This window comes from Stomoxys calcitrans, chromosome 1, assembly GCF_963082655.1.
Source record: "Stomoxys calcitrans chromosome 1, idStoCalc2.1, whole genome shotgun sequence".
Lineage (NCBI taxonomy): Eukaryota > Metazoa > Arthropoda > Insecta > Diptera > Muscidae > Stomoxys > Stomoxys calcitrans.
In genome coordinates, this window is record NC_081552.1 from 168060067 (window position 1) to 168084394 (window position 24328).

The 24328-nt window shown below is 34.7% G+C and overlaps 1 protein-coding gene across 7 annotated transcripts in view; it reads right to left on the reverse strand.

Moving 5' to 3' along the window:
• Positions 1 to 24328, reverse strand: part of LOC106085463 (serine/threonine-protein kinase mig-15) — a 259525-nt gene that overhangs the window by 26032 nt on the left and 209165 nt on the right. For all 7 annotated transcript variants that reach the window (XM_013249721.2, XM_059360366.1, XM_059360365.1 and 4 more), the window contains one exon: positions 5561 to 5680. In XM_013249721.2, the coding sequence (XP_013105175.2) occupies positions 5561 to 5680 (120 nt within the window). The remainder of the gene's footprint in view (positions 1 to 5560; positions 5681 to 24328) is intronic.

Consider the following 24328-nt stretch of genomic DNA (forward strand, 5'->3'; position numbering starts at 1 on the left):
GGGAATAAAAAGATGTCATTCGGTGCCAAGTCAATGCTATACGGCGGATGACTCATTAAATAGATGTTTTCAGTGCTCAAAAATGCAGTTGTTTCGTATTTTTGGAACATTTCTTTCGACCAATGGGCACAAGCCTTATTTTGAGCGATTGACAAATTGTGTGGGATCCAAAGCGAACAAATTTTTTGGCGGTCAAATGTTAAATGTTCCACGTCAAAAGTTGTAAAAAATAATCGCACGAAAATGTTCACGATTTAATTCCATTTTTCGGGCAATATGAATCTTTTAAGTTACTGTAAACAACGCAAATAGCGCTCGTATGTCTAAACGTTCAGAGTACGTAAAACCTTAAAAATGTCAAGTCTTACAATAGAGTTAGCGGTTGGCAGATTGCAACACAAGGGTTGTCCAATCCTGGAATATAAAAGGCAACCTTCGTAAGTAGTTTGTTTTTTATTTTATAAATTTATCTTTGTAAAATATTGGAAAGAAAAAAATAATAAATAAAAATTAACTTTCCTTAAAATATAATATCGGCTTCTTCAAAAAGCCTAGTATTTATTCACTTAAATCACTTTTTCGTTACAAATAATGGCAATTAACATAATACAGAATAATATAATGATAAAACTGAAGTGTTTGTAAATCAATTAAAGTTGTAAATGTCTGTGTGTTGTTGAATGTGCGGGAAGTATAAAAAACCACACCGAAAGTACTGAAAAAAAAAGTTTCATGATACGATCCATGTATTGTATGGTTCGTAAATACAATGTTAATGTACATTCACATAAAGATAATTAATACTATGTAAACATTTTTATTTTATTTTATATCCTTATTCAAATTATTCTGTCATAATTTTTAATGTGCTACGAAAAAGGTTTTTTTTTGCTGTGCTGAAACACAATTTGAGGATAAATGGTCAATTTGTTTGATTAACATTACATTCAAGCCAACGAAATTGCCCGAAAACTTCAAAATATTGACTTGAGATCAACAATTGGTGAGAATACGGGTGTTGTTCAAATTTATAAACATTTGAACTAAATCTAACCTAGAGCTTGAATGAAATAACAACAAAATTTAATAATAAAAGTTGATCATCTAATTATGAACATATTAAATTTGTTTCTTTTTCCTAGTATGTAATTGTCTGCAACTAGACACCGATCTATTATTTGGTTTATTGCGACACTTGTAACTTACAAGTGATAATTGTGTCCAATCCTCATATGTGATATTGTTCTGTATACTCTGCTATTTCATCATGGAGAAACTCACAAACAAGCAATGACTGCAAATACTTGAAATTTATTTTCAAAATTCGTGTTTGGTTACAACAGCTTGGTGGAAATCCAATGCTTTATCGGTGGGGCTATTTTCTGGGTGAAGAACAGCCACATATCGGACAAGAGTTACCGATGCATCCCGATATCGAGCCATGACACGTGATTTTATTTTGTTCCATTTGGCTGCCTTGGTTCACATGTGGTTTCAATAAAACGGTTCTATATGTCAGACAGCTCGTGAAACAATGGACACATTAAAAGATGAAAGATAATGTCATTTGAAGCCTTTTGATTCTTTTTTTAGGGGTTACGTGAACTCGTTGGTCTATGTGGGCAAGCCAAACACAATTGAAGCCCTATAGAAAAAACATAACACGTGTTATTCGTGGAATATACAATAGGTCGAAACGTTTTACAGACACAACAGGAAAGTGAATAAAGTGGGTTTTCATCTATAACCGGAATGTCAAGTCATTTCAATCATGACAAACATTTTACAATATATGTTTTTTTTATACTTTTTTGGTTGTTTTTGGCTCAAGGTCATGAACAATTAAAAACCGTTGTTTAGGTTTTTGAAAATTGTTTTATTTTGAAAACTCCGATATTTCGAACACCACCGGTGTTCTTCTCTGGGAAATTCACTGAAATTTAACATTTTACATATAAAATACAAACAGAAAACTATTTTATTTTATGTAATACTTACATTTTTAACAATTACAAATGACTTTCTTATGACGATGTGAAGAGTATACTAAAACGTTTCAATCTCTATTGCCTATATTTATTTACTGAACTCCTGTAAACCTGTGCACAGTGGTCTGTGTCAGTCTTAAAATTCATTCGTTCGTCAGTGAGTGTATCAATAATGTGAAGCATTTCAAGCATGTATCTTCGCTTGTTCTTGTTTTCTTGCGCTAAAATCAATATTACTTAAATATATAGAAAATAAGGATGGACCATTACTTTTTCGAAATGAAGCCCTTAACCAAAACTCAAAAATATATGTTGATACAAGATCGCGAAAATGGGATGAAATTGAAAGCTTTAAGTTCCAAGTATAAAATATCAGAACCTGGGATCAGAAAAATTATTGATTTCTATAAAACAATGAAGTCAAATAAAAGTTTGAAAAAATTATGTGGCTGGAAAGGTAAGACGACGAAGCTTGAGGATGATCATATTGCAATTCTAGCAAAGGGAAATTCGTTTACGACAGCCAGAGATATAAAAGAGAAGCTTGAATTAAATATATCGACTCGAACTGTCCAAATAAGACTTAATGAAAGGGGATTAAAAAGTGCCTTCGCTAAGAAAAAGCCTCTCCTACGAGCAGGCAATAGATAAAAACGATTAGCTTTTGCAAAAAAGTATATAAATATGCCTGAATCATCTTGGAATAAAGTTATTTGGACAGACGAGTCAAAATATGAACTAAAAAATTGCAAAAATCGAAAAGAGTGTGGTGTGAACCAACACAAAGGCTAAAATCGAAATACCCTGTAAATACTGTAAAACATGGTGGAGAAAGCCTGTCGCGGGGATGTTTTTCCTCTTCGGTAATTGGTAGGCTCGTAAAAATTGACTCTAAAATGACTTGAGAGCACTAAATAAATATTTTGGAAGAAAACCTTTATAGCAGTGCAGAGGAAATGGGCTTGGGGGAGTTCATCTTCAACAAAACAACGACCCCAAGCACACGAGTAAGGTCGCTAAAAATATTTTGAAGAAAATAACGTTGAAAAATTAGAATGGCCTGCTCAAAGCCCTGATATAAACCCCATAGAGCATCTTTGGGCTTTCCTAGATGAAAAAATCCCGATGGAGTCCAGATCAAATCTCTAAATAGTTTGGGAAAAAATGCAAAATGAATGGAGGGCAATTCCAACAAATACTTTGAAGAATCTTGCTTTAAGTATGCCGACAAGATTGAGAGAAGTCAAAAATAAAAAAGCAAGAGCAACGATAAAACTATAATTTATTAACATTTGAAAACAACAAATACATGTTTCAATCAAAAAACTAAAAATATCTAAAACCGCACTTTATTTTGTCCGACAGTGTATGTCCGAGTTATTAAGGCGTTCTGAAAACCCGGGTATGTACATATGTTGATGAGTTGATTATTTTCAGTGAATTGTCCCTTTCCGTGTTTGTGACAGTTTCTTTTACGTGTTTTATTAGGCTAGTTATTGTGTCGTTGGGAAACTCATTTGATTTTAAAATATGGCGAATTTTCTTTTCGTTTTCCTTATGACATATTGTGTCGCTTGTTCTTAAAACTCTGTTAATAAAATTTTGCCGTATTAATCTTTATTTTTCTGGGATGTTTGGAGTGGAAGTTGATAAGTCTTCCTGAAGCCATATCTTTTTGAAACCATTTTAATTTGATCCGATTTTCGTGTCTGCACACCATTTTGTCAAGATTAAGTAATTTGTTGTCTTTCTCGTATTCCATTGTAAATTGTAAAATGCGTTGAGTACCTCGAGTGTATTCTCCAGTTCCGTTTTCCCAATGACGCAAAATATATCGTCCGGTTTCTTGGTCAGTTTTCTTATCGAAACGTCCAATAATTCCTCCATTATAAAATCCGCAATATTGGGTGATACGGGGATCCCATTGGAACACCTTTTCTCTGTTCGTACACTTCATCGTAGTATGTGAAGTATCTCGAGTCTTGTATGCATAATGTAAATATTTCTAAGAATAGGTCTATTGGAATCTTTGTATGTTTCTTCACGGCAGTCCATTTCTCCTTGATTGTTCTTATTGCTAAGTTGACTGGTACATTTGGAAATAATGACACGACATCGAACGAAACTAATAGTTCCATGTTGCTAAAATCTTCTCTGCTGATCCTATAAATTGTATCCCGTCCTTAACATTGTATTGGGACTCTTTCGCCAAGTTATTAAGTATGTCCGTTAGATATTTTGAGAGTTCATAAATTGGGTAGGTGATTGATGAGCAAATCGGTCTCAAAGTGGTTCCTTCTTTATGCATTTTTCGAAGTCCATATATTCTCGGTGCTGTGGCCACCCAGCTTGTTAATTTGTTCTTTTCGGTCAATGTTATAATTTGAAGATTAAATAACTTCTCCACAATTTTATTGTTTGTGGTCTGCAGTCCCGAAGTTGGGCCTCTTTTCAATCGTCTGTATGTACACAAATCCCATAAAATTGACATCATCTTTGAATATATCCACCGTTTTCCCACCTTTGTCTTTGTTTTTTTATTCATAAAATTTCCAAATTTTCCTGTCTATATCACAACTTTGCGGATGGTTATCTTCAAAAAGTAATTTAGAGAATATCAGATGAAATTTTACCTAGCACATTAAAATTATGCTTAAATAATTTGAAAATAGGATATATACATTTCAATATAAATGTTTTTGTTTGTTTAATAATTTCTTAAATTTAAAGCATTTTTCTTTTTTTTTTTAATAGCTTCGCTTTTCTTTTAATAACGGTTTTGTGAGAACCCAATTGAATTTTGAAACTTTTTCTTTCAGTAATTTGTGTCGTAAATTAGTTACACTTTTTTGTTTAGCTAAAAAAACTAAAAAATTATTAACCAAGTCAAGGAAGATATGATAACAATGTGTCCGGTATTTTTGTCCTGTTATATTTGCAACACATTGAATTTGCTTTGGATATTAGTACTTGAAAACAATAACATTAAGAACTATGTTTATATATAAAAGTGAATTATAACAATAAAAGCAAAATTCAAAATGATAAAGACATAAAAAGTGATATGATTAACGAAACAAATTTGAAAACACTTAAAAATGTGTGTTCACCAAAGACATTTTAAATGATGAGTATTTTGTTTTTTGTAATGAAAAAGCATTTCCTGGGGAATTATTCCGCTGACAGACAGAAGGACATACTGACTGACAAGGACATATGTTTGAAAGGGTTATAGGTTAAAAGCGTTAAAATATTATGTATGTATAAATTTAGGACAAAAACTCATAATAAATATATGTATGTTACTATATAATTGCCTAGTTAATAGCAAAAAATTATAAAAAATAACAAGACTTCAAAAAACTGATCATTGAAACAAAGGACATTAATTAAATAACAGTTTAGACAAACAACTAAAATGTAACCACTCTTTAACTAATTCATGATGTGTATACTTAATTATATTAAAAACTCATGAAACTATTGTAAATAATATTCAATTGTTTAAAGAAACAATATAAGAAGGATAGCAAATTACGGCAAGGAGAAAAGGAAGAAACGTTTTTACTTACCTCCTCGCTGGATGACTTGTCATGGCGTGGTGGAGTGGCTGGTGAAGCTTGACTAAGCAAATCGGGCAAAACACTGCTGGTACGTGTACCAGGTGTACCAAGATTTTCGGTGTTGCGATTCTGCATGGGGGAAAAGGAAAATATGGAAATACATTATTACGACAAACAATGACAAATAATGTTCTATAAAATTAGTTTTGCATTAGTACATTTTTCAATTTAATCTGTTCTGCAACGCTACTCAAACTTTGAACATTTTATGTGATTTTAATGCTGCTCTTGACAGCTTTAACTCGACTCTAGAGAAGTTATAAACCACAATAAAGAGAAAGAAAACATAGTTCATTAGAAATTCTCAATATAAAATATGAATATTTCAGAAGAAAGTGCTTTCATGTCTCTGTTTTGTCTTCTTTAGTGTGCAAACTATCGTTTTTAATAGCCACAATTATTTATGGACAGGTGTCCTACTTAAACTGGGATTTTTACCATATAAATAACCCAAAAACTGGGTTTAAGAAAGTCTATGTATTTTTACTAAATACTCTTAAAGGCAAAAAAAATCTTTTACATTTTTTGTTGAAAAACAAAAGGAAAACCAGGAAAAAAGAAAATAAAATAAAAAAAATACCAAACGGTTTCAAATGTCCAACTCTTCTATAGATGGGAAGCCAAGATAATGGGAGATTGCAATCGCTCTAGTTGTCAACTAATAGAGAATAATGTTGTTAGAGATATATTTGGTAATAAAGTTCCATGAATGAGACATTGACCTGCAGGTGAACGGGGATGTTGTTCCCTGTGGTCTTTCAGCATCAAATATGCAAATTTCATAGGATGTCAAAAGTATCATAAAAATGAGCAAGAAAGCCGGGAGCCTCAGCAGTTATGTGTATTCTCGTATGAGCAAAGTGATGGTAGTGAACAAGAAAGTATAGCCACTAAGGCCAGTTGATTCTAAGAAGTTTCTCCGAAAAAACCACACCAGGAAAAATTAGTCTGCTGATATTAAATTAAAGATTTGAAACTTTTGAATAAATCCATTCAAAGTTTTTGAACTTCTAAACAACAATTGAGGCATTTGCTACATATTAATAAAAAATTGCCAATTTAAGGCGTACATTTTTTGTTTAAAAGCATATACATAATAGTAGTAGTTATTTTGTCTGCTGTTGCTTAAATTTGATCAAAAAATAAGCTAATTATAAAATATTTTAAGTTATGTCCTTGTAAAATTGAAAAACAAGTTGGAATATAAAATTAAATTTTTTGAAATATTTACGACATTTTCGAGATTTTTTTTTAACTTTTTTGAGTTTGAAAACAGCAGAAAATGTTTGCTGTTTTCGCAACAAATTACTGCTGTCCGATTTTCAACAGACTTTCTGCTGTTTCAGAAACCAATTTTTGTTGTTTTGACCAACAAAAGCGCATGTATCCAGGGTTACAATTGAGAATTTTGAAAAGGTCGCACAAAAGGTCATTTCTAAAAAAATGGTCTCACAATGATTATTTAACACTTAACAGAAGAATACAAACAACTAACTAAGTAAGTCGGGCGATCGTGACTTTGGGATTTTTATACCCTCCACTATAGGATGGAGGGTATACTAACCCTAACCAAAATGAAGAAATGTCCAAATTGAATTAAAAGAAATCCAGCTTTCGCAAATATTTGTTGATAAATGGACTTGTTACTGCTCTATAAATGAAAATTGGTTAATATATGTACATGGAGTTATATCTACACCCTATCATTAGTAAAAATAGAGAAGAAAGTCTCCGAACCATTCAGTACCAAACAACGAGACAATCTGTAATGTGATAATTTTACCTTTACCCTTTTGCATTCAGAAAAATTTTAAAATAATACGCCTACGTTAAATGGGATTTGATTTATTGATTGAAGTTTTTCCAACTAGTAATTCCAGAAACAGAGAACGGAGACGAATACATATCTCGGAATCGAAATTGGAAAGTAAAGAAAAACCCATAAGACAGAAGCGCTTTGGGATTTTTATACCCTCCACTATAGGATGGAGAGTATACTAATTTCGTCATTCTGTTTGTAACTACTCGAATTATTCGTCTGAGACCCCATAAAGTATATATATTCTTGATCGTCACGAAATTTTATGTCGATCTAGCCATGTCCGTCCGTCTGTCTGTCTGTCGAAAGCACACTAACTTCCAAAGGAGTAAAGCTAACCGCTTGAAATTTTGCACAAATAATTTTTATTGGTGTAGGTCGGTTGTTATTGAAAATGGGTCATTTCGGTTCATGTTTTGATATAGCTGCCATATAAACCGATCTTGGTTCTTGACTTCTTGAGCCTCTAGAGTGCGCAATTCTTATCCGATTGGGATGAAATTTTTCACGACGTGTTTTGTTATGATATCCAACAACTGCGCTAAGTATGGTTCAAATGGGTCCATAACCTGATATAGCTGCTATATAAACCGATCTTGGGTCTTGAATTCTTGAGCCTCTAGAGTGCGCAATTCTTATCCGATTGGAATGAAATTTTGCACAACGTGTTCTATTATGATATCCAATAATTGTGCTGAGTATGGTTCAAATCGGTCCATAACCTGATATAGCTGCCATATAAACCGATCTTGGGTCTTGACTTCTTGAGCCTCTAGAGTGCGCAATTCTTATCCGATTGGAATGAAATTTTGCACCACGTGTTTTGTTATGATATCCAACAACTGTGCCAAGTATGGTTCAAATCGGTTTATAACCTGATATAGCTGTCATATAAACAGAACTTGGGACTTGACTTCTTGAGCTTCTAGAGGGCGCAATTCCTTTCCGATTTGGCTGAAATTCTGCAAGACGTATTTTATTCTTACTTTCAACAACTATGTCAAATAAGGATCAAATTGGTTCATAACCTGATATAGCTGCCATATAAACCGATCTGGGATCTTGACTTCTTGAGCCCCTAGAGGTCGCAATTATTAACCGATTTGCCTGAAATTTTGTACGACGGATTCTCTCATGACCATCAACATACGTGTTTATTATGGTCTGAATCGGTCTATAGCCCGATACAGCTCCCATATAAATCGATCTCTCTATTTTACTTCTTGAGCCCCAATGGGCGCAATTCTTATTCGATTTGGCCGACATTTTACACAGGTCTGCAACATATAATTTAATTGTGGTACTATCCGGACCATATCTTGACCATATCTAATAACAGAGCAAATCTTTTCTTATATCCTTTTTTTGCCTAAGAAGAGATGCCGGGAAAGGAACTCGACAAATGCGATCCATGGTGGAGGGTATATAAGATTCGGCCCGGCCAAACTTAGCACGCTTTTACTTGTTCTACATTCAATTAAAACTATTTTTTTGCAAATTGTGTAAAAGTCGAACTTTTGCAGAAAAGGTAGTACATTTAATCAAAACGTTGGAAAAAAAGTGTAAATCTCAAAAGGTCGCAAAAAAGGTATTTGACTCTTAGAAGGTCGGAAATTCCGACTTTAGTGGCACAACGGTAACACTGAATGTATTTAAAATAAAATTCTAATCCGCGCCTCTCGACTTCTAAGTATGTAAAGAACGGGCCTAGAATTATGGCTAATACAGCCTTAAATGACCATATTGGATGAAAGAGATATATAGAAGCTATATCTTAATCGGGACCGATTTTTATCAAATTATGCACACATGTTGGAACATTAAATAGAATGTCTTGTGTAAAATTTTATCATGATTGGACCAAAATTATGGCTGGTGCAGCTTTTAAAGGTCATATCGGATGTGATATATATATATATTGGACCAAAAAAGTGACTTGTGCAAAATTTTGAAATAATCGAACAGTAAATGCGACCTGTTCCTTCATCACAAGAACATCGAATAACGAAAGTACAGGAAATAATTTTGAAGGCGCGGAGTAGGATTTTATTTTAGATACATGGTTTCTTCGGAGCAACTTCTTAGAATTGTACGTAGTTTACGTTTTTGCTATACGATTCTTAAAAACAAAAATCGACCCTTCCAAATGGAGCGTATACCAATTGCTGATATGTCTATGTCTGCCAAACCAGGCAAAAATTAAACCATCTAAGAGCCGAACAAGGAAAATCGAGACGTTGGGGTATATGGCAGCTATGTCAGGTTATGGACAGAGTTGGACCATACTTGCCGCAGTTGTTGAAAGTCGTAACAGAACATTATGTGCAAAATTTTTAGCCAAATCGGAAAAAAATTACGGCTTCCAGTGGCTCAAGTTGTTAAATCGGGAGATCGGTTTATATGAGAGCTATTCAGGTTATGCGCTGATTTGAACCATACTCTACGCAAGTGTTTAAAATTAAAAATTGGTTAAAAATTGCCGCTTGTAAGGGTCAAAACCGGTAATCGTTTATATGAGAGCTATATCCCAATCTGAACCAATATAGTACATTTGGAATCCCCAACGACCTACGCCAATATAAAATATTTGCGCAATGATAGTTAGATTTCGACAGACGGACGACGTGTTACAAACGAAATGAATAGATTAGAACAATCTCCATCCCATCTGGGTGGGTATAAAAATATGTATTTAAGCATATAATTATGTTCACCAGTGAAAAAAGACGTATTTAGATCAGATTAAGGTCTACCGATACGAAGGAGAGATTTTTTTTGGGTACAAATTATTATTGCAACTGGAAAGAAAGATCTTAAAAAAATTGCGGTTAATGTAAAATATTGTAATAAAGAGTGATTTGGTAGCTGTTATCTTATTGGAAACACTGGCTTAAATATCTCACGCAAGTTTCGTGCTTTGTTTCCTGTCAAAAATCTTCAGTTTGGTCTATAATTTAACCATGAATCGTCTTACAAACGAACAACGCTGGCAATTTATTGAATTTTATGATCGAAATGCGTGCTCTGTTAAAAAAGTTCATCGCGCGCTTCTTTCATTGTAACGACGAAGCTCATTTTTGGCTCAATGGGTACGTAAATAAGCAGAATTGTCGATTTTGGAATGATCAGCCAGAAGCATTGCAACAGCTCTCAATGCATCCGAAAAAGTCACAGTTTGGTGCGGTTTATGATCTGGTGGCATCTTTGGGCCATAATTCTTCAGAAATGATGCTAATCGTAAGTTAACTGTAAATGGCGAACACAATAGTGAGATGATATCCATGTTTTTTTTGCCCAAAACGCAAGAGCTTGACTTGCATGACATGTGGTTTCAACAAGACGTTGCCACACAGCACGCGTAACAATGGACTAATTGAGAGGTGAGTTCGGTGAACATTTTATATAAAGTTCGGACTGGTCTTTACTAGACTGGACTTAAGAGTATTTTTGTGGGGCTATGTTAAAGCTCATGTCAATACAGACAAGCCAGCTTCAATTGACATATTGGAAGACAACATTGAAGCATTTATTCGTGAGGCCGAAATGTTGGAAAGAGTATGCCAAAATTGGACTAAGCGGATGGTTCATTTGAGGCGCAGTCACGTTCAACATTGGCATGAAATAATCTTCAAACATTAAATTATATGGACCGCGCTATCGATTCGAATAAAAATTTCATGCGTTTCTCTGAATTTTATGTGTGTTTTTTTTTGAAAAACTTTTCTATAGCTCTAAAAAAGGAGATATTTTTGGAAGTTCTTCGCACATGGGTGAATTTGTAAACATGTCCTTGAAGTTTGGCTGAAGAACTTCAAATCTTCAAATTTCAATCGTGTGCTCAATCTGGGTACCGGGACAAGGTAGTTGTAAAGCGGAGACACTGTTAAGACTAGGGATCACCTAATATACACTATTTAGGGACACTAGAATATATGTATTGGCCTGAAGCTTTAGCGAAATACAAGTCTCAATGAAAACTTAAAACATATAAACTAGTACAATTGTGATTAGTTCGGCAGAGCCGAATATATATATATATATATATATATATATATATATATATATATATATATATATATATATATATATATATATATATATATATATATTTACATATATATATATATATATACAAAAGTGGTTCGTCTAGCTAGTTTGCATAACTTTTCGTGGCACATCCTAAAAAAGTCCTAGAAAAGTTTCAGTTTTATGACAGTTTTTCGGATGTGATCACTATATCGTCGGTCTACTGGTAGTTTTGGCATAAATCCATTTGGAGTTTCCAACATACATTGAAATAAGACAGGTTTGCCAAATTTACACCTCAATGCCTCAAAAACTTTATTTGATGCGTTCAAATGAAGTCTTTGACAGTGTCTTAAAGTCACAAAAACTGACAAATAAATGCGTCAAAAATATAGACTGAAGTTAAATAATTTGAGAAAAGTAATGTAAATAATCTCGTGGGCTATGGGGTCCTACTAGGCTTGCCAGATCCTCAAAGCATGAAGTCGGTTATAGCTATTGGAGCTATTTCAGGTTATCGACCGATTCGGACCACAAGTATGGTCCGTTTGGATGTTGGAAACGCTAGTAGAAGTCAATGAACCAAATTTCAGCCAAATCGGATAAGAATTGCGCCCTCTATTGGCTCAAGAAGTATAATCGGGAGATCATTTTATATGGGAGCTATATCAGTTTATGAACTGATTGGAACCATAGTTGTTGAAACAAAAAACAAACACTTCAGAGAAATCGGATAAGAATTGCGCCGTCTAGATCGTTTTATATGGCAGCTTTACCGAAATAATCCATTAACAATCCCAATCTACACTGATAGAAAGTAAGTGTGCAGATTTCAAGCGCCTAGCTTTACTCCTTCGAAAGTTAGCGTGCTTTCCACAGACAGACAGATAGACGGACGTATATTGGTAGATCGACTTAAAATATCATGGCAAGCAAGAATATATATACTTTATGGGGATTTAGACGACCAATATTTCGATGAATTACAAACGAAATGGCGAAGTTGGTACACCCTCATCCCATGGTTATAGATATAAAAGCGGATCACCATTATGTTGGTTGTTTTTGCAGCCACATTTACATCTGAAGGCGGCGATTCTCGTCAAGCTCCAACAGGTGAGCAAGCTTGTTCCGGTCCATACGACCCATCGCTGCGTGAACATGATGGTCGTCGGTTATTTAAAGACGCCAATAATTCGCCTTTTAACAACGAGCAACATGGGCACTCAGTATTGAAGCAAGAGCCGGTGTCGCCGGGCTTCGCTCTGAGACTCTCCACTCGGTACCGCTGATTGTATGCAACTGCAGTTGCATCTGCTCCGCATGGAGCATTCCACTATCTGCAACATGTGGACGCGCCCGGTAGCTCCAAGCTAACCTTTTCGTACAAAAGAAGAACACCACACAGATTGGAGATCAAAGTTCTAGCCTGTGTGGTGCTCATAGTTATCGTTTTGATATTCTAAGTTGATCTCGCCATGTCCTTCCGTAAGTACGTTTTTCTGTGAAAATCACGAATGCGGTCGAACGAATAAAGATATCCACTTGAAAGTTTGCACAGTTACTACTTATTGATGTAGGTCGTAAGGGATTGCTTAAGGGCCATATCGGTTCAGATTCGAATGTAAATCCCATATAAAATTTTCCTTCGACTTAAACCTAGAATCCGTAATTTATATCCGATTCGACTAAAATTTGATTTTTCACGACTTTCAACCACCAAAGAATGGAACAAATCGGTCTATAACCAGATATAGCTTCCATATAAACCGATCACCCGATTTGAGATCGTAAGCTCCTGCAAAGCTGCAATTGTTGTTGTAGCCACATGTCTATATGTGGCGATCCTCGTCTAGCACCTATAGGAGAGGAAGCTCGTTCCGGTCCAAAGGACCATTGTTATTTAAAGGCGCCATTGATTATTTAAAGGCGCCAATAACTCGACTTGTCATAGTGAGCATCATAGGCACTGAGTATTTGTGCAAGAGCCGGTGCCGCCCAGCCTCTCAGCTCTATACCCCTGATTGTCCGCGACTGCCGTTGCAGCTACTTCGTATGGGGCATTCCACTATCCGCAACCTGTGGACGCGTCCGGTAGCTCGCAGCTTAATTTCTCCTGATAACAATGATACCACACAGATCGGAGCTCAAAGTTCCAGCCTGTGTGATGCTCAGAGTTATCCCGTGCCGCAAAGCTGCAATTGTTATCCGATTTGGCTGAAATTTTAAACGTAGTATTCTATTACGACTTCCATGCAAGGTTCGATCTAAATTGGTCTATAACCTGATATATCTCTCATATAAACCGATCTCTCGATTTGATATTTTGGGCCTCTGGAAATAGTCGAAAATTGATATTTCGATGTGTTGCAAACGGAATGACAAAATGAATGTACCCCATACTTCGGTAGTAGGTATAAAAAATGCAGGGTATGTGTTTCTGTATTTGTAAAAAAAAATTCTCTTTTAATCCATGGGATGGTCTAATGGACATGTGGAATATTTTTTAAGATTTCTAAATATATTTGTGCAGGAAATAGGAAATAAGTTGGTATATTCCCCTTAAAGAGGTAACAAAAACATTTTTCATAATTGTATCGAGTAGGGATATCTTAAAATGTTTTCATAAACTTTTTAAATCAAACGTTTTGCGATGTCAATAGATTATTGTTCAGTTGTATTGTAGAATTTTCGTTACGATAGCTACATTTGTTAACATTTCAACGTAACTATAAGAGTTGTTCCATTAGCCTGTAAAAAGAAGTTTCTTTATCAATGAACTAAAAAATTGTGGAAAATTTCAAGGCTTTATAATTCTCATTTATTTCCACATTTTTTTATTGCAACTTAATCAAGTTTGAATAGCGTGAGAACTGTAAAATTAAAAATATTATGAATGCCAATGAGTATTATATGCAGCATGGATTTATGTACTATTTATTTAATTTTTAAAATGTAATTTCTATACATGATCTTTTTCTATATATGATCATATAATTAATTGGATGAAAACAATTTATTTTTAACTCCATTTATTCACTTATTGTAGGACGATACAACTCATTACAGTAAATTGTTTTAAAGCTTAGTAATGTTTTTTTAAGGCAAAAAATAATTCTTTTAACTTAATAATGATTTAAAAAGTAATCTTAAAGAATTTAGAAAAAAATTATGTTGTAATAGTTTAGAATTAAATAAAAAACAATATAAAATAAAAAATAAATAATAATAAAATAAAATTATTGTTGTTGTTGTTGTTGTAGCAGTGTATTGTACACTGAGGCGGCAGCCCTTGCCGATGAAGTACTCCATCGGGTCAATCCGGTACGTACAATCGGCTGCCATGCCATATTATTGTAATTTTTCATTGTTTTTCAAGTCTAGCTTAATGACCAAGCGAATGCAACTCACAAAGGAAAATCCACCACAGGTGTGGTGGTCATGTTGACGTCGGCAGGCGGAGCTTGCCACGTTGGCAAAGGAATAATATGAATGCAAAGGCCATAGAGGGGAGTTGGAGTTTGTTTGAAGAGATATTGCTCAGTGAAAAAGCTTACAGCGAACAGTCCGGTAGTAGTTGTTAAGATTTCACATAGAATTTGTGCTTATGATCTCAACTATAAGTACTACGAACAACAGGCTGTGGGCCGGTCAGACGGACGGACATAGTTCTCGATGGTGCCGACGAGGTAAAGAAATCTAAGTATCGGAACACGTCCACCAGTGGGGTGATATATGTCCTGCCTTGTCTGAGGAACTGGCATTTTTTTTCTTTAAAATTCATTTAACAATCTCTTCTTTGTGTGTTGCATTCGCTTGGTCTTTACGTTCGACTTGAAAAACAATGACACAGAAATTGATTCGCATGACCGACTGTTAAAAGCCAAACGAATGAAAAAGATTATTGTTCTTAAAAAAAAAAATCTTTACAAAAGAAAAATCCCGTACGGACTCGATTATAAAAAGAGGTCCCTTATCTTTGACTTAATTCGAATCGGACAGCACATATTAATACATGAAAAGTTTGTTCCCTGTTTCTTAGTGGAATGTTCGTTGGCAAATTCGCAAATTTTGTAATTGTTTATTAATAATAAGTCATCACAAAAATATTAAACAAATAGTAATCAAAATAATTGAACACAACGCTTGTCTAGTTATAAGAAAATATATTGAAAATAATCGAGTTAAACAAATTTTATTTAAAATGTTGTTGGATTAACGTCCAACTTAGACTGATGGGTTTTTGGTTCTATTTGGAATAGAAAAGCAAAACAACGAAACCCCTTTTAAAAAGAGCAGGCTACAGTGATTGCCATTTCGGCCTTACCAACGTCCTCATGAGACTGCTTGCTGTGACACTAAAATATTATATGGTTCCATCTACTCACTAATTAGTGAGCAGTCTAGTTGGTTAACTGGGTCTTGTTGGTTAACTTTTTCTTACAGCAAAGTAAGAAAAAATTAAACTCCAACAGCCAACATCTCCTCAAAAAGGTATTAGGCATCAGAAATACCCACAAATCCAAAAATTGTTATCCAGACCTCTTCTTCGATTGCCATAGAACAACCTTTTAATGTGAGTATATTGCAGCTACATATTTTTCCAATCTTTAGTGGCAAAGCAGTCCGACGAGGCCGCTAGTAAGGCCGAAACCGCGGCCACTGTAGTCTGCCAAATGCATTGCAACCCCCACCCCATATTTTCCTTAACTTTTCAAAAGGGTTTTTGTTGTTTTGTTTTTCTATTCCAAATAGACGGTTTCGAACTAGATGACCAGGTTGGCCTTGGGTTGTACTCTGAAAAACTTGGACTGGTCACATCGAGAAGGTTAACCGACCACTGCAGTGTGTATCAAGCGGAGATCCTTGCAATTAAAGAAGTGGTGGAATGGCTACGACATAATGTCATAGCAACGATTGGCATGAATATCTTCTCAGACAGTCAGGCCAGTGTAAAAAATATAAAAGTTCAAATAAAAGCAGTTAATCTCGTTGCGCTCTTTTATTTTGATCTTTAAAATCTTTTCGAACATTTTCCAGTTCGAGATAATATTCAATGCCTTACATTCAAAGAATAGCATAGGCAAGAACTTATAAAAGTTGAACAAGTGTTTTGAATAATAACACAAACTTGCTCAACTTTTATAAGTTCTTTGTATTCTATTCTTTGAATAGAAAGCATTGAATATGATCTCGAGTTGGAAGATGTTCGAATAATCACTTAAATAAATCAGTTACACAAAAAAAACATTTAAAAAAATAAAATACGAAATTGATTTGATGAAAAAAACTTATATTAGAATAGAACTTAAACACACTTTATCCATGTATGTCGTTTTGAACATAAATTTTTGTAAGCTTTAAAACAATTTTTTTGTAATGTATATAACCCAGCAAAAATGAAAGATGATATTGTAGATTAATGTCGAAAAGGGCCAACATTTGATGTTGGCTAAGCAATAATATGAGAAAACATCAGATGGCTTTATACTCCAAATGAATTATAATAAGAACATCTTAAGCCAGAAAAAAATTAGGAGATATGTGGACGGTTACAAATGTTGAAAGCATGATCAATGAATAGTAGATTTTGGTTTATTTTGTGAAAAATAACGAATGATTTTTTATTTTAGCAACGAATCCTCCAATTGCCAACAAAATGCATGAGATAAACAGTTTTTTATGGTAATTTTGCTTTGCTTCTTTGACGAGTTAAAATGTAAAACCGGAACATTAAGCCCTTTACAGTGCGCTAAATAAATATTAGTTCACCCAAAAACATAAAGAAAAAAGTAAAAATTTTTACTAATTAATTTATATTTTTTATTATTTGTAGATGTTTTAGTTATTTACAAAACGTAAATGAAACATTTTTACGTTTTTCAATAAAAGTAATTAAAATATTTCAAATTGACAAAAAGAAACATATTGTCTTTGATTTCTTGACGATCAATATATGTGATAATTGTTAAAATATGGATTTTAACCTAATTGTTTTCCTAGAAATGCCCGAATACGTGGAAACTCTTTATTAGCGGAAGATAAAGAAGAATTTGAGCTCTTACAGATCAAACAACTCTCAAATCGGACGATTGAAAAAAAAAAATAGGGAAATCCGAAATATATTTGACATCTTTTCTATTATTGGGCTCTCTAGTGGCTCAAGATGTCAAGATCCAAGGTCGGTTTGTATGGCAGCTATATCAGGTTATGGGCCGTTTTGTACCATACTTAGCACAGTTGTTGGAAGTAATAACATAACACTTCATGCAAAACTTCAGCCAAATCGGATAAGAATTTCGCCCTCATGTGGCTTAAGAAGTCAAGATCCAAGCTCGGTGTATATGACAGCTATATCAAAACATGGACCGATATGGCCCATTTACAATCCCAACCGACCTACACTGATAAGACGTATTTTGTGCAAAATTTCAAGCAGCTAGCTTTATTCCTTTCGACAGACGGACGGACATGGCTAGATCGACTTAAAATGTCATGACGATTAAGAATTTATATATTGTACAAACGGAATGACGAAATTGGTATACCCCCATCCTATGGTAGAGGGTATATAAATCGATACTTATACTGACAGCTTGCAGAAAAATTGTGTTTGCATCACAAATAAAGAACCCGTCTACCCTCCCAGAGCAGATGCTTTAAACAAGTTTTTAAAGACTTCGGATCACCTTTGTTTACAAAAAGATTGGCTTGCGCTGCATTAACTAGTCCTCATAAAGATAAAAGGCGGCATTGGGCTAAAAAACATATCAGTTTTAAAGAAAAATGGAAAAAGTATTGTTTACTGATGCAAAACGTTCTATTTTGATGAGCTCGATGTTTTTAGTATTCCTGGCGGGGTTTACATAAACAAAAACCAATAGGAAAAGGCAGAAATTTTGGTAGCGGTACGTCATGATTTGGGGAGTTTTTTCCTCTCATGGCAAGCTTCTTCTGGCTTGAATTATAACTAAAATGATCTCTGGGAATTCTGTAGAAATGGGAAATGGCCTAACATTAATAGGCCCAGGCATAATTTTTTAGCAGGATAATGCTGCAGTCCATAAATCACGTGCCACAAAATAGTAGCTTTCTTTCAAAAAAATATTAAAGTTTTGAATTGGCCCGCATGTAGTCCAGATATAAATCCCATTGAAGTCCTATCGGGAATCTTAGAACGAAAGGTTTTTACCAATGGGAAGCAGAACGAATGTACTTCCGCACTAAATCATGCCTTACTACTCGATAAAAAACATATTTTCAATGTTTACAAATACAACGGAGGCAGAATCAATTACTAATTTTAATCATATTTTTAGTCCTTTGTAAGATTTCGCTACTGAATCTATTTTTTCTTCGCACAAAATTTTCATAAATTTGAAATATTTTTGATTTTGAAGTAAAAAACTATTTTATTTCATGTTTTTTTTATGTAAATAGCTAAAACTCTTATAAATAACAATAAATCTGTTCTTTGCATTTTCGCTTTTTCATGGTATTTTTGGGTGAACCTATATTTATTTCGCATACTGTAGTATCAGTTTATTACAGAGTGTGCTTATATTAAAAAAAATAATTTTTTAAGTAAAATCTTTAGGCAAATTTCCTAAAAAGATTTATGCTGTTATGCGGAAAAATACACGGAAATCCTCAAGTTTTCATGTATAATTTCTTGTCATTCAAAATCATCGCCTGATGAAGACGGAAATAGAAACTTTCGGCATTAGAAAACCCACAACAAGCATGCAATTTAGACGACATCTAATTTGTCTGTAGGTTTATTAGGAGAATTACGGTCTTCGAAAGAATCTCCACCTTACGGCCAAATAGGCCGAAGATAATGGTCTTGGCATGATGTACTCAAAAATTTGTGTATATTTCCACAAATTGTTACTGGAATTCGATGGCGTACTTTATTTGCTAGCAGAAGAGATCGAGAGAATGTTGAGAGAAAGCAAAATTTGAGAGTTTGCAAATTTCTAGTGGAAGTTTCTTCCCCAGCAGAAATTTGCAGCATCGAATAGCTGTTTTATGAAAACCAACTGTTTAATTCAAATAAATAGTAAAAGCGAGTAAAGGCTTTACTAACTCACCTATAATCGTTCCACCCATATCTGATATTTCTCAGATATACCGCAAAAATTTCAACAAAAACCGTTTGAAATCTTGCTCTTCTGACCTAATACCATCACCCTGGCTTGGAATTCTCCACCCCCGAATTATTGAATTGTATTATCAAAATGCGTGCTCTGTTAAGAAAGTTCAACGCACGCTCATTTTTGGCTCAATCGATACGTAAATACGCAGAATTGTCGATTTTGGAGTGAAGATCTGTTTGGTGCGGTTTATGACTTGCATGACATGTGGTTTCAACAAGACGGTGCCACATGCCACATGCCACAGGCGAGTTCGGTGAACATTTTATTTCACGTTCGGGACTGGTCAATTGGTCGCCTAGATCGTGCAATTTAACGCACTTAAACTCTTTCTTTGTGGGGCTATGTTAAAGCTCATGTCTATACAGACAAGCCCTTATCAATAGACGCATAGGAAGACAACATTGAAGCATTTATTCGTGAGACAGCGGCCGAAATGTTGGAAAGAGGCTCTGTCGTGGTCAACATTTGCATGAAATAATCTTCAAAAATTAAATTATATGAACCGTATTATCGATTCAAATAAAGATTTTATGAATTTTTCTGAATTTTATGTGTTTTTTCTGAAAAACTTTCCTATATCTCTTAAAAAATCATCCTTTATATAGTCATAACGACAAACGACATAGATATATTCTCAGACAACTAGGCAACCATTAAATCTCTGGGGAACATATTTCTGAATTCAAAAACCGCCCTCGACTGTCGCAGATCTCTCAACGATCTCTCTATAGGGTGCCGGGTCACAGAGATATCTCTTGGAATTGTAGAGCGGACGAGTTTGCGAGTCTAGGATACCTTACACATTCAAAGGAAACTGGAATATGTGAGTATGCCTCTAGCGATAGTCACAAAGTTTGGGTGTTGAGAACTCCAAAATGATGTGGCCCAATTTTGACTTGAAGAAATCTATCGCTTTGCTGTCGTAGCCTAGAACAGAGGTCTCAGTCATTGTGTCAGTCATGACAGGTCACTGTCTGATTGCGGAACATGCTGATAGATTGAAGGTTACATGTAACGACTTCTGCAGAATCTGTGAGAACGTCGAGGAAGTTGAGATTATAGAACATCTGATGTGTGTGTTTGGCAAGTTTCACTATAGATTCTCGTTGCTTTGAGGACTTGTCTGAAATAGCGGATGTGAACATTCGTAAGTTTTTGGGTTTTTTTAAGGCGATCTGGATGGATCATTAGTAGGGACTGGAAAGTGTCTTCCTTCTCCTGTTTCTGTGGTAAAACAACGGATGAAAACGTCTTTATAGGTCTGATGGAGACTGACACTTAAACCTTACCTACCTATGCATATTTGGCAGTCAAATCGTGAACTCGAAATATCATTTCAAAGTATCCAAAGAATCATTCAAGTTTTTTGCCTGTAAGGGCGAAGATCATTAAATTTTACATTTTTGTTTGTTTCTCTTTCGAGACGAGCTCAATGATCGGAGATTGAAAATGGAAAAGGAAAGCCAAAGATAGCAACACACACCAACCACTATGGAACGCGTTTCGTCTTTGGTTAGAAGACTTTTCAATCATATTAGGTTTGATGGCTTCAAGCGCCGTGCGTTGGTATATTGTATTTGAATCGTATTAATTGCGAAAACGCATCTATGACACAATTATCAAATTAACCACGCTCGACAACCCCGTCTATTAGCTGTACTTTTTCCCAATGCATGTGTTTTTGTGTAATGACACCCCTTTTTCTGTGGCAATTACACTACTTCCGTAGTACACATGATTCTGTGCATCAGTTGGAAGTTGTATTGATGGCTTCGAACGCTAGACAACGGCAACGGCTCTCGCTGTTGCTCCGTGTGCCCAGGTGCGAATCCCGACCGGGCTCTGCCGAATCCATGTACAGCTAATAGACAGGGTTGTCGAACGTGGTTAATGTGGTAATTGGGTCATAGATGCGTTTTCGCAATTAATGCGATTTAAATACAACACATACCAACGCACGGCCCTTGAAGCCATCACACCTAATATGGTTGTAAAGTCTTCCAACCAAAGACGAAACGCATCCCATAGTGGTTGGTGTGTTTTGCTATCTTTGGCAAAAATCATTCAAGTATTTGTGATTTTAAATCGGTCCAAAAGATATTTCAATTCTTATGACCTTTTTATATCTATGCTGCCGACGACATTTAACCGAATATGAAATATTAATTCAAACGAGAACGATGGCGTTTTTTGGAGGTTGTAGGGTATACAATTATCTTCTTCCATTTGAACACGCAGGCAATCAAATGAAGTGAAAAACTACAACTTTGAAAAAGTCAACAATTTTGACACGCAGGCAATCAAATGAAGTGAAAAACTACAACTTTGAAAAAGTCAACAATTTTATCTATCTGGGCTCCGCCGTGAATGAAACGAATGACATCAGTTTTTAAATAATTTTTGGGAAAAATGTGTAGCATTCGTTTGTTAAATAAACCTTCGTACGAAATCAAGAGGACCTCAAATATAAACTATGTTTTTAATTCTTCTTATTTGAAATGTATTTTAAGAGATTAGTTAAAGATTTCATAATAATATTCAGTTTCAATTTTTCCATTTTTGTCCACCGGGACAATACTGTGCGCCGTTTAGATTGGGAATAAAAAGAAGACTTAAAACTTTAATCGGACTGCACTCATTGATTTGATAGAAGTATCCCCTGTTCTTTAATGGAATGTTTATGGGAAATTTAGTATTGTATTATCTTCTATTTATTAAAAAAAAAATAAAATCGAATGTTGAAATTAAATTTGAAATCTCATTGTTTTAAAACCAGAAATGCAACATTTTAAGCCAAAGTAAAATCAATATTTCAAAGATGTTTATTTCAAATATTAAAAAAATAGAACTTTTTTTAATTTATTATACTTATTTTGTGTTTTATCCTACAATTACTCAAAGTGTATTTTTAATTCCTCATTAGCATCCAATTTGTGTAAAGTAAAAAATTAAAACAATTTCGATAATAATTTCCCTAAATATTGTTACAGTTTCTCAACTAATTATATTTTTACGTTGTTTTTTGCAATATCGATAATGTAAATAGAAATTCATAATCCTAAAAATGTTAGCAATAATAGTGGTGCAATTATTATGAGTACAATGATGCCTTAGTTGATCATCACAGCAAGGGATTGCGATAAATGGTAGAGGTTCTTTTGCATTAAAAAAAAGACAAAGGAAATGTTTGGATGGGCTGACATGGGGAGGAGGTATAAATAACACCAAATATAAAGTAAAAAGATAATAGCATGCTCTCCAAAGGGGCAAAATATCAAAGGACGGACATAAAACGTAAAATAAAACAAATTCCACATACAATATAAACATCATACATAAAAAATCATTATATACAGACATTTACAACTTATCCAAACAAAAAGTTATAAGAAATTAAACACAAGAAGCAATAACAGAAAAATGAAACGTGCATTTTGAAAATAAGAAACGAAGAAATTCAAAATAATTGGTGATTTTTTGTTTGTAATTTGTTAACAGCAAATGTGTACAAACTAATAAGGTGATTGTGTGAATATGCAGCAAATGAATTGTGAGTATTAGTAAGGACAACATTCATTAACTGAAGTGAGAATGGAGAACTAAAATAAACCTTGGTAAATTAATCCAAATATAGTCATGTATATACAATGCATTAAATGGTTATAATTAACGTCTCTATGGGTAGATAAGCAATACTTTCAAGATTTATAAATTTAAAAATGTTTGATATTTTCATTTTTTGAAACAATTGTCCAATATCCTATGACAGTGTGAAGAGGTAGTGAGTGTTTATTTTGTATATCAGACTCCGTACCCTACATAATTCCAGAGGTGCATACATAATTTCGCTATATTGGTGTCGACTTGCATCAAAACCAGAATTTATAGTCATGAAAGAATACTAAGTAGAACAGTTTAGATGATCGGTATATAATGGTGGCCTTATGTGTAAAGAATTAGAAAGGAATATTATATGCTAAATTTCGTGACAATCGGGTTATAATTGTGCAAACTATTACGTTTTTAGTCCAAATCAATCGGCGGAATGTATTGATAACGTCAAAAATGCCGTCAGAGGTATTCACGCTCCCTGGGAGGGCGCAAAGCGCTAAAGATGGATATCCCCCAGCTCACAAAGGCAACGGTTTTCATAAAGGGATGGGCAGTAAATTTGCGACGGAACGCATGTTGGGATTCTTGGGCAAGCAAAACCAAGGTTTGGTCGCAGAGAAGTGGGAGGTCTTCCACAGAAAGGAGAAGGAGGAAGGAACTCTCCTTGTGGTTGGCATTGATCAAGTCTGCGTAACGAGTTTGGCTACGACTAAAGGCATGGCGCACTACGAGAGCAAAGCTGACTTTTTCAGGATTGGGAAGAAATTCCCATTTTGAGACATCAGGCCGTGCAGTGGCAGGTGAATCAACACCGCCCAACAAACAGGGGGGCGACAACGAGACAATCATGTCATATCTCAATATTGGAAAGACTAGGATAAGCGAAGATCCTAATACTAAAATATCAGGCAGTGCAGTGGCGAGAGACCCAACACAGCCTAAAAAACAGGAACCCGACGACGGACCCATCACCGACTTCAAGATTCGGAATACTGTGATAGGTAAAAATCCTAATATGGAAACATTAGGCAGCGCAGCGACAGGAGTCTCAATACAACCCAACGAACAGAACATCAGGCAGTACAGGGAATGGAAACCAAA